We start from the raw sequence: 12,075 nt of genomic DNA, 5'->3' as shown, positions 1-12,075 counted from the left end.
TGACATGCCAACAATCATAATTGATATTGAATATAATGATATCCAAAAGTTTGTTAATAGGTGGTTGTTCTTCAATGGAAGAGATGAGTTCATTGGAACATAAATAAGGAAATACTTCCTTATGCTCTCTTCTTAGATGATCAATAATTAAAGCACTCCATTTGTGATAGTTCCTTTTTGTCAGCGGGGGTCTAACTCCACATTGACATGTGAAACAAAACTCCATGAGATTAATGTATGTATGCACCCCCAAAATAAAAAATAATCAATCAACCCCCCCTAATGTATGATTTGACACTTTATAGGAAGTGCATTTACAATAGGTCACCTTGTCAATTTTGACCTTAGTGGACTTCTGATTTTCAGTTTACAACCTCCTTGGAGTTCAAATCTGGAACTTGGCAATGTACAACAATTTTGAAGCAATATAATGCAAAGAAAGGACCTATTTCTGAAAGTGATATTTCTGTCCACACAAGCCTATATTCTAATTGCAGATCTGGAAAGTAGACAAAAATTATTCATTAAAAAAAAAAAAAAGAATCTGATTATGTGTTTAGATTAGCTCGTGCTAAGCATTTGAGGTTGCAAAAATTGGGATTTGCGACTTGCAGAAAAATTTAGGAATAGAAAGGTCAAACATCTTGCACACGTGTAGATCACGAAATTCTACCCCAAAACAAAAAATATTGCTCGCAAAAAGGAGTCTGTACGAGGGAGATATTGCTGTTTGAAAATCACCTCTGTTATTATTTTTTTTGAATCGCCGCCGCCGCATCTCCAAAAATCAAATGGCTCTAGATTTGGCCTCAGATATCCGATTTTGATGAAACAAAAGTCAATTTGGGGGTTTGTTGACCTTCTGAATATGATGCCAATATTTGATTAGCACCAACAAGTTCCAATCTTGTCCTGCAAAAAAATTCTCCTATTGTCCCGATGGCCAAAATTTTCCGGACAAAATATGCAGATCCGAAAAATAATGCAGAGAAATTGCAGAGATTGAAATAATAAAATATGCAGATCTGAAATTTAAATTCAGAGATTTGAAATGATCATACCAATTCTGCAAATCGGGCCTTCGGGTGCTCGTTTGCAAAAAAAATGGCCTCAATTTTGACTATTACCCAACATAGGCAAATTTATAGTCAAAATTCACCGAATTGATGCTCCGGAGGTGATGCTAAAGTCCACTTTGGCTCTAGATGCTCCCAATATCTGTGGATACTCCGGATCTGAATCCAGGTGTCCTCAGAGAGGTGAAGCAAGATCGGTCTCCAATGGCTATGAAATGACTCTTCTATGGCTTTGATATCATGTAAGAATTTGTCTTAGGGAAAAATTCACCCAAGACCAAGAAGCACAATAACTAGCACAAAAAGAGCAATAGAGTATGATCAGAATAACGATATGATATTCAAAATTAATTGTAATTGATTTGATTGATGTGTACACTAGAGGTGCCTTATATAAAGGCCTCTATGATGCATCTAGAATGCCTAGGAGTTAGCAACATGATAAGTCATACAACCAGGCACATGTCCACCAGGTGTGGGTTATCCTCCATTAAGCACAAAAGTTAGTGCGATGATGAGAGGATAAGCCTACAAAGGTGTAGCATGTACAATTATGTTGTAGACAACATGTGCTAGAATAATAGTGTGAACAACTGTGTTGTCTACATGACGACTCAGTTGTTTATGCAAACTCCAGTGTTGTAGACACCATGTGCTGAATTAGAGTTGCTTACTCTAGTGTTGTCAATATGACAACTCATATGAGTATGCAAACTCCTAGGTGTCTAACCTAAGAAATAATAAAATAATGCATTTAACCTAAGTAAATTTAAGTAAAGCGTAAATAATTATTATTTACACTAATAGGGATTGGGTGCTAACCAGTCCCCCTTTACTCTCTCTGTAGTCATTTTATTGTTGAAAACTAGGATGTCAAAAACCGGGCATCCTAGAAATGTCAGGGCATCCTTCCACGCCTGTAGCTTTTAAACAGTTCATAAAAACCATGGTGAGCTTACAGTGAACTTGTTCAGACTTAACTCAAGCCTTTTCGCACAGAGTAGTGAGGAGACTAAGGAATCCAGGCAATCCTCCAAAATATAGTGAAACTAGCTTGATAGCTCTCACCTGCCTGAATTTGTCAAATGTGGTGACAGTTAATTTGCAAAGCAAATGAGAAAACTTGTTCCTCAGATGGACTCCACTTGAGTGAAAGTCCATTCACAAACACAATATAATATGTGGCATCTATTTTGTTATACTAAAGAAAAAATGTAGAGAGGAGGACAGCACTGGTTAGAAGCAAGGATTTCATGGCCTCTCATGAAAATCACTTAAAGTAGACACATTTATCAGAATATCATCTCATTTATAAGACTCAATGATTTTCTGATAAATTCCAATCCAAAAAAGTAATGTATCTAGCCAAAAAATCTGCATCAATACATAAAGGAATTTTTATTCACTGAATTGATATGTATACATGTCTATATGTAGGTACGATTATACTCAAGCAGCCATAGGCCATCAATGAAGAGGCATGGGTCAACAACCAGCAGCGTAGTTATCAGGAGGCAATGGTTGACACTACCTTTAGGAGGAGATGTGAATATAGGAAGACACGATTCTTTTGATTCAAGGGTGAATTTATATTGAAGATTGACATTCATGGAAGGAAACCGAACCAAGGAAAATCTGATAAGGAATCAGATGGCATTCTATGGTCATTGTGCATTACAACATTAATGTGGTATGAATGCTAAATATTCCACACAACCGATCTAACCACTGTGCATTTGCATCAGTAACTAATTTGGTATGGAGTCTATTATTCAATCTGCCTATATACATTTAAGATATTGATTTCTTAGTACTTATATGCATCAATAAATATTGACAATAACAAGATCAATACTTCTTTGTATATATATATATATATATATATATATTTCCATATGTGTGTGTGTGTTTAGCCTATAATCAATCGGATGTAGGTTGGGTGTGTTGTGAGGTATTCACACCTTTGCCCCATTGGAAATGGAGACACTCTTTTTGTCGCCCTTTTAGCAGGTGTTGGTTTAGGGGCAGGTTGTAGGCATTAGTTTTAGAGCAAGTTGGCAGCATTCTTAGAATTCAGGCCTTGATGAGGAAGAGAGGAATGGAGGCCGATCATAAGCAAATAAGGAACTGACAACTTTTGAAGTATCAGTAATGCGATAAATACAATGAAGCTTGAGAGGGCTTGATAATTTTGAATTCAGATTTAAATGTTTTCAAGACTACGAAGTTTTGATCATAATGGTGTGTAAGTAATTGAAGGGAAGCATGAAGTTTTGGGTAATCAACAATGGGTAGATGTGAAATTGTCTATGGGAATGTTCAGCTTGAGCATGGAGATTTGACAATGCATTGACAATTTGTTGTGATAACTTGCTCGACTTTCAAGGTGAGAAGGTTGAAGGTCAAGCATCCAAGTTCAAGTTTAACTTGAATGGTGAAAATCAGATCCAAACCAATACAAGCAATTTCAAGTGGAAATGGTAGAACAATCAGCCTTATTTGATCTTGATTTCCACTTCATTATGTATAAGTTTTCCTTATTTGGTCTTGATTTCCACTTCATGTCCTTTGCATTTGCCTTATTTACCTTGAATTTCCACTCTATTTTGTTTTCACCTGCCTTAGTTGGGTCCGATTTCCACTTTATTTTAGGCAGTTCACCTTATTTGCCCCCAATTTCCACCTTGGACTATGAAGAATTGTCTTATTTGGTGGCAATTCTGCATGGTGTTTTTGCCTTATATTCCTTGGATTTCCACTTGACGTGGTTTTCACTTGCCTTATTGAGGTTAGGTTTCCACCTTTTGGTTACTCATTTACCCTATTCATGCGGATCTCCTCCATGCTAATTAGCAAGTTGCCTTTTCTGGTCTTAATCTCAACCTTGCAATTTCACAGAAGCATCTTATTTGGTGTGGATTTCTACTCCACGTTTTGATCAAGCACCCTATTTGATGGAGATTTCCACTTCACACTTTATGATGGCACCTTATTTGGTCTTCATTTCTGCTGGCCTACAAGAGATGGTGCCTTATTTGTTGGTGATATCCACCAGCCTTGTGTTGAAAATTTCTTACTTACCCAAGATCTCTGGCCAGCATAAACAAATCTATGAGTTTCATCGAGCAACATAATGATGAAGAAGTGGTAATCAGATACATTGAGAGGTGCGATTCAAGTTGAAAAACATGAAATTAAATGCAAAGGGGGTTCCATTTGAAAGGTCATGAACTTAATTTGAAGGGGCATGAAATTATATTAAGTTGGTTTGATCTAAATGGAGAAAGCAAGAATTAAATTCTGGAGTGAAACATTAATTGATGGCAAGCATTCAAAGGAAATAGATTTTATTAATAGCCAAGTAATTAAATAAAAGCCTCGAATTAGATGAAGAACAATCAGGTCCGCTTGATCATGAAAATAAAGGATGTGTTTCATTTAATTTTATTTCTCCAAGGTCAGGTTGGCCCTTGTGGAGAGTTGCAATCTTTCACTATTGAAACCCATATATTGGGCGTTGAATCTAATTCAACATCCAATCCAAAACAATCCTCTCCAGAGGACTTTAAAGCAAACAGCAATGCAGATTGAAATGCACAAGGCAGATTGAACTTCATCTCCAGGTGCAGATTGAAATTCATATGGAAGACGTGCTCAAGTGCAAGATAATCATTCAATGTTAAGTCAAAATTTGGACTTTGCCCGCAACAAGTGACCAAGAATTTGGAGTAATTTCACCCAGATTGTGATAGAAATCAGACTGATTCAAAAGAAGACATCTCTTGGTCTGAGTATTTTGACTCAGATTTAACACCAGAAAGGTATGAATGTCAATTCATATAAGTTTGCAGATTGAAGTAGAGGTTTGGATGCTTAATTTTGGGGACAATTTGAAATGAATCACATGGTTTGAAGTTGAGCTTTTAATTTCACATCATAATAATCAAACATTCAGGACCAGGAGTTCAATGGTGCATATCAGATTTAGGGAATTCGATTGAGACCAGTATTTGAAGTATATTTAATTTTGTCTAATATAGAGAGGTTAATTTCAATTTTTTCATGAGAGACGTGGTCATCATGAGCTTAATTTGTTATTACCAACCATGTCATGATTTTGAAATGAAAGTTTGAAATGCAAATATGATTATCTAATTAATGACGTTGGATGGCAGGGTAAGCAATGGCAGGAGCTGATGGTGGTGAAAATTCCAAGTCCAAGGCAAAGGGAGCTAAGGACTGGATGCACTCAAGGCAACGAAGAACTGCACAACTCAAACATGATTTGCAAGATATGCTTCCAGCGACAAATTTCACATCCAAATGGAAGAAAATCAACGATACTAATCTTGGTCCCTGAAACATGCATTTGATAAGGATCAAATATCCCAACACAATTCATCACCATGGGTGAAGAAGATGTTGAATAGCTGTATAGTCCAAGCAGCTGCTCTCCCACTAATAAGGCAGTGGGTTGAATTAATAGTTGAATGTGCTGGAAGATGTGATATAGAAACAAGACAAGTACAGAGTACTTCCAAAGGGAAGTTTGGTAGTGTTGTGACATAATCACACATCATCCCATTGCAAATGGGGACCCCTAGTTTTTTGTTTCTTAGGGTTTTGTTTAGGTGCTTCTGTTTCAGTCTCCGGTCTCTTGCCAGTGTGAAGTTTAGGAGCTCAATCCAAATTCAGGGATGTCAAAAAGGAAAAGAGAGAAAGCATGACCTAATGAGCATTTTGATGCCACAAAGGTGTTCAGAGGGGCCAAGGGACGAAGAGTGACATTGTTTGATGTCAATTTTAACGACTCCTACACTTTAGGAAAAAGTTGTTTTTTCATGCTTTTCCAAAAGTTTCATTTTTCGCATTTTGGGGTATATCGAGAACCATCTTTTTTGTTTGTTTTACTAATTTTAGAAAGTTGTTTTTTATTTTATTCAAAATTTTTGTTTTTAGAAAGGTCAAAGTTGTGCCCAAGTGTAAAACTTCTATTTTCGACACCAAATTCATCTGGGTTTTCATGAAAAAGCAGGAAAAGTGGTGAAAAAATTTGGATTATAAAATTAGGTAAAACATTCAAAATTGTGTAAGTTCTTGCAAAATCCTTGTTCTAGTATTGAATTTGTCTTGGAAAAATCAGGAGAAGCTATGGAAAAAACATTGATGGAAGTATGCCAATTACTGAAATTTGGTTAAGTCTGAAATTTTTGAGGATCTTCCAAAATCCAGAATCTCCATTATAACTCCTAGAGTCTTGAAATGACTCTCAAACATCCTGACAGTATTTATATAAAAATATAACCCAAAAGTATTCATCAAGACCCCAACTCTGTTGGCAGTTTCCCTTGATGTCATCGATGTTGTTCTTCTGTCATGTTGTGTGGAAATTCAAGTTTATAACAGTTCGGTTGACTGTCCTTCTTACTGTGCAGCTTAGATATGTTCAGATGGTATCAATGGTTAGGCAGATGTTTCCATATGTCTATCTGATGAGTCAGAGTTCTGATCCGCCATGTATGCTTGATCTGCTATGGATGTATTTCTGTGGAGTTTTAACAATATCATCAACATGCAAAATTCATACGTGTTTCTGGCAATGTAACTGTTACACAACTTGATGCTACCAGATGACAGCAACAGTGTGTTTGGTGAACGACAGGAATCTAAAGTGACCCAACATTTCAGAACTTTTCAATAATGTGCCAATGAGAAATGGGGGTTGATGAATTTAATGCCGATGATTGAATGACGAGCAATCTGCATCTTATTTGGTAGATACTAAGTGTATTTCGGTAATGCCTGCAATGCAACAATAAAAAAAGGATTCAAACCACATTAATAACAACAACAGAAGATATTGGCGTGCGCGTGCTTTATTTGGAATGGACGGCAGCAGATATTGCTAAAATCATTGAGTTCATAAAATTTCAGATTTCTGCGATGTGTATATGGAATCAAAGCTATCTGCAAACTAACAAGTGTCATGCACAGAATCTGCTGTTACTAATTGTTCACAAAGGACCTAATTTTCTGAATAATAGTCTGCTAAAAAATGGCATGTGTATGGTTGCATTATGGAGAAAATTGTTTTTGGCAATAAGACAACACTAAGATAATCGTCTGTCATGTAAAAAATATGGTGAGGAGTTAAAACTTAAAACGGCTTTCTAGAAGTGTTCAGTGAATAAAACAAGCATATGCGTTTCAGTTTGTCTAAAAAAAAACAGAAACGGGCAACGAAAGATCCACGTGTGCAACAACTGCAGAAATCCTCATTGTGCTCGAAAACTGCTAAGAAGACATTTTTTGGTTTGAGTTTTGGTATACACAAAATGAATGTGTATGTGAGTGTATAGGTTGGTGAAGAGCAGTCCAAAACAGGTGCAAAACGCAGTAATATATATACATACCTATTGTGTATAAGTAAAAACAGAGATTCGAACATTGTGTGCAGAGGTTGAAGACCAGTTTGATAAAGTTGCATTTCATTAGTAACTGATAAAGCTGTCAATCTTCACTGCTGCTGTTGAAGGTCATTGCATTAAAAGATGCTGAAGACTTCATATATGTGAAAAGAGTTTTTTGATTGGATATGGAATAAAGAAATTAATAGTATAGGTTTCAAATAAAGACAGTTTTGAATTTCAGTAATTGGAGATCTTGTAGTCTCTGATCTTTCAGTTTCATCTATTTTACTCGTGTATGAGAGATGAGCAACTCGGTTATGCTTTAAAGAGTTGTTGTAATGGTTGTAGCCATTATAGCTGTTCAAGTTGGAACTTTTGGAAGGTTGGAGCCTAAGTCTGATTGCTGTTGATTGATGAGTTGAAGCTCTTTTATGTATTGGGTTGTAGCCCATTTCTGAGTATTAATGAACAGTGGTTTGTACCCAAAAGGGCTTCCACGTGATAAATCTTGGGTGTCACTGTCTCTATATCATTTTTTTGAATCTGTTCTAAGTATTGCTAAAATTTAAAATATTGATTCACCCCCCTATCCCTTAAGTATTTTCTTTTGTTTTCAAACTCTACCCAAAAATTTGTGGAAAATCCTCTAGTCATGGCAAAGTCCAACTTTTCCAACATGAGAATTCTTGAAGGCATTAAAAGCCCGACTTGGAAGTCCGAAAATCCTCATTTGCACGTGAACTCCATTCAAGGTTGGAAGGATTAAAATCTAAGGCATGGAGATTTCCAAAACACACGTGAAGTCTGACTTGAAGCTTGTCCAAAATCCACATGAAGTACGACTTGATCGAAATCTACATGAACTCTGCCTTGCCATAGGTTTTCCATAAACTCTCACAAGTCTGACCTTTCTAAGAAAAATCCTCAAATTCATGCAAAGTCGACCCGTGAGGGGTAGGGCCACTTCCACTAGGAAGGTGTGCGGAGGACTGTCAGGTCTGTGGTTGGAGGTGAAGCGCTTCAATGATACTCGCCCTCTGGTGAGCATGCTATTCTAGATTGGACTTAGTTATTATTAGACCCTAAACTCTTTGTTCTTTGAATTGTATGATGAATAATGTTAGAGATAAAAGCAAGTTCATTATTTAATCATGTTTTTTTCATTGTTAGTTGAAGTTACTGATATATCATGATAGATGGAGTTGAAAAAGTTTCATTTCGCTTTGTAAAAGACACTCACTGTTTTTTCATTTTCCTGTATATTAATGTATAGATTATGGTTACTTTTCTTGCAAGTAGTGTTAGCATGTTACATCTGTGCCCTCTAGTATTGATCCAATTCATTACGCATTTTGCTCTTTCCTTTCTTGTTAGACCTCAATAATTTTTCCATAATTTGCATTCATTTCTGAAAACTAGATTGCTTGTAGGTTAAATTGATTAAATGTAGCTTGTTTATTTTTCACATTACAGAACTCCACAAGAATACATATTTCTCGAAGTGTTTCTTTTTTTCTTATTTTTTCGTATCTTTATTTCCTGTTCTATTAAAGCTTGTTTGTTATTGCTGATTTGATTATCTTTTAATTGAATGACAGGTTCTCTTTGGAAGCAAGTCAGGCTGTGATGTCCGACTGATAGCTGCAAAATGTATTCAAGGAGGCCATGCAATTCAGGTTACCCTAGAGCATTGTTCTTCTGCAAACATTGTACTAGAGCAGGATAGCTTGAAAAACAGAAAATTAGTCACAAATGCCAGGGACTTGGAAGGGGCTGAATGTTGTCAGCATTTGAATTCAAGAGTAGTATTTGACATTCCAAGTCCTGGGCTACATCTAGGTATGAATGCATGTGCAGCTGCTGCAGTGGCAGTTTCACTTGGGATTTCAGTAACCCAAGTTGGTAAAGCTTTGTCAAAGTTCAGACCAGTTAATATGCGGCTAAGCTTAGAAACTTTTGAAAATGGAATCACAATTATAAATGACACATACAATGCAAATCCAACGAGCATGGTTGCAGCACTTGAACTCCTTCATTCTGTAGAATGCAAAGGTAGAAAAGTAGCTCTTCTTGGAGACATGTTGGAACTTGGAATATCTGGCAAACAAGCCCATGCAGATATAATAAAAATTTGTCAAGAAGTAGGTATTCAAATATTAGGAGTTGCTGGTTCGCATTTTATGGAAGCAATTAATGTTGTGGATATGACATCTTCTGAGTTATTCACTTTGAGTGCCCCAAATTCAGAATCTCTTGCCCTGCAAATCAGAAAAAACCTTATGAAGGGTGATGTTGTTTTGGTCAAGGGTAGTCGAGGAATGCAAATGGAGATTGTAGTTGAAAAAATAAAAAAGATTTAACATCTAAGAATGCCAACGACTTTTAATTAGGGTGTGGAACATGCCTGCTAGCTTCTCCATACTCTTGCAAAAGGAGGGAAGTGGGACTCCAAGGGCAATCCAGTCATCATAAAGAGAATCCTGCTCGAAGCCAGATTTCATGCTCTTATCTACATGTAAACTCTCATGTCTACCAACACAAGAAGATCCTTCATTACAAAAAGTACTGTTAATGTTCATGTCTGCCTCACAATTAGGAATAGGATGTGGGATTGGAGCAGCAATAGCTAGATCAAGCTACAACCATTGTTGGCATTAATCTTTTTGGGATTTCTTTTCTGAATTGTTCACACTACTGAAACATTAATTGAAAAAGGCCTATATTTTTTGTCTACATATAATAAGACTTAAGGCAGCAGAAGAACCTGATAATAATATCTTCTATGAAGATTGAAGGCATAAGCAAGATATTTTTCAGCACATTATGTAACCTCCAACTACCCAATATGCAAACAAGGCAGGTACTCTAAATTCTTCAAATTTGATTGTTATTCTATGAAGAAACTAACCAATTTATTAAGGCTTAGAGCCTCATTATAATTTGTTCAAGAAACTCAAGCATGCAGGCAGATTCTGGTCTCCAGATGTGGCAAAAATTGCATTTTTCTAGAAGAATTAGAGCCACACAGATTACAGTTTACATGTTAAAAAAAGCTGTACAAAATAACGTGATGGCACTACAGTCATCCTCCATTTATTACCAAAGGAATTATGTGATGAAAGAAGAACCACCAGTTTACTGAATCCAATTTTTTTAAGAAAAACTTTAGCTCACATTTTTTTAAAATGTGTTTTTTTGTCAAGTTGAACTGAAATGTATATTAATATTCTGGACCCAAATTATCTTTGATTGGACTATGACCTAATTGCAATGCCCAGAAGCCAACAGGAGCAGGTCACTATAACTTAATCAACAGCGTTACCTTAGTGAATGATATGCTGTAAAAATATTTGTGATAACAATTTTTTAAAATTTGTAAACAATAAACTACATTATTCACATTAGTCTGACGTTATGTTGATGTTTTCCCAAGGTGTTACAGCAATAATTATCAAAGATTTGGTTGATTATTCACATCCTTAAACTAATCCTTGTCAATAGGGTCTGTATGGATCCCTTGGGGAATGCATATGTTAATCGTGGTGGGAACAGGCCCATAAGCTGACATTCTTTCTTCATTATGCTGCAATTAAAATTTCATAAATTTCACATTCTTGGATCAAAGGTTACATTTTTAATCTCAAGGACTTTAGAGATATTTGAATCTCAATTTTTAGGACCAAGGAAAGTTTTGTATCACCATATTTTTCTCTTATGATTTGTCATTTTTTGGGAGGAGTTTCTAGAGCTACCTTACAGGTATTCATGATTATCTCCATGATTATCTGATATCCTTATATGAGGCATAAATAGTCTCCTATAGACTTATTGGATAGTGTATTATGTCTTTTGTGGTAATGATGATGATGATCCTGAAGAGGTAACACTAATTAAATATGCGTGTCTTGGATATGCAACCATTGGGGCAAGGCGAAGTAAATACGATGATCCCAGATATGCAACATGTTGGGACACATTTTTGTGATATCCTTTTTGCTCAGTCCCTTTCTTTTCATTTGTCTTTGTCATTTTGTAACAACATGTTGGGACACATTTTTGTGATGTCCTTCTGTTGGTATTAACTTTTCTTTTACTTATCATCAATCCTTAATCAACAATTCATATTTCTTACAATTTAGAAGTGGCAATTATAGAACTCTTTTGTTCACCAAGGTGGAGTGTAATGTCCCCAACTTTTAATAAATAAAGTGGTCCTAAAACTCAAATGATATAATACAAATTTAATTAATTAAATTATTAAATAAAGAGGCTGAAATAATAAAATAATAAATAAAATGATGTCAACCCATCGTAACTTTATAGAAACTTCATGGAGGCCTTTATAAGGTGTTGGCTGACACCATAGGTAATCATCGTGGAGTTTATATTTCTTGTTTATTTGCCATTCTAGTTGAAATCACGTCTTTGTTTGTAGTTTTGGAGGTGTAAGACCCTCCTTAATTTGTATTTGTAGTTTCAATGAATGTCCTTCCTCACCCTAGTTTGTCGTTGAAGACTTGTACTTCATTGTCAAATTTGTGTAATAAAAAATGTACTTGTTTATTTGTATTGATGTACGATCTGTATGG

At 35.8% G+C, this 12,075-nt stretch overlaps 1 protein-coding gene across 1 annotated transcript in view; it reads left to right on the top strand.

The window, feature by feature from the left end:
- LOC149546440 (uncharacterized) overlaps window positions 1-10,672 on the top strand; it is a 50,681-nt gene extending 40,009 nt beyond the window's left edge. The window contains exon 2 of the mRNA XM_089791209.1: window positions 9,085-10,672. Coding sequence (XP_089647335.1) covers window positions 9,085-9,846 — 762 coding nt within the window. The 3' untranslated portion in view covers window positions 9,847-10,672. The remainder of the gene's footprint in view (window positions 1-9,084) is intronic.
- The last annotated feature ends 1,403 nt before the right edge of the window (window positions 10,673-12,075 follow it).

This window comes from Cupressus sempervirens, chromosome 7 (assembly GCF_028749045.1).
Source record: "Cupressus sempervirens isolate cs-2001-9-10 chromosome 7, ASM2874904v1, whole genome shotgun sequence".
Classification (NCBI taxonomy): domain Eukaryota; kingdom Viridiplantae; phylum Streptophyta; class Pinopsida; order Cupressales; family Cupressaceae; genus Cupressus; species Cupressus sempervirens.
Note: the sequence above shows the minus strand (reverse complement) of the source record. Positions and strands in the feature narration are given on the sequence as shown.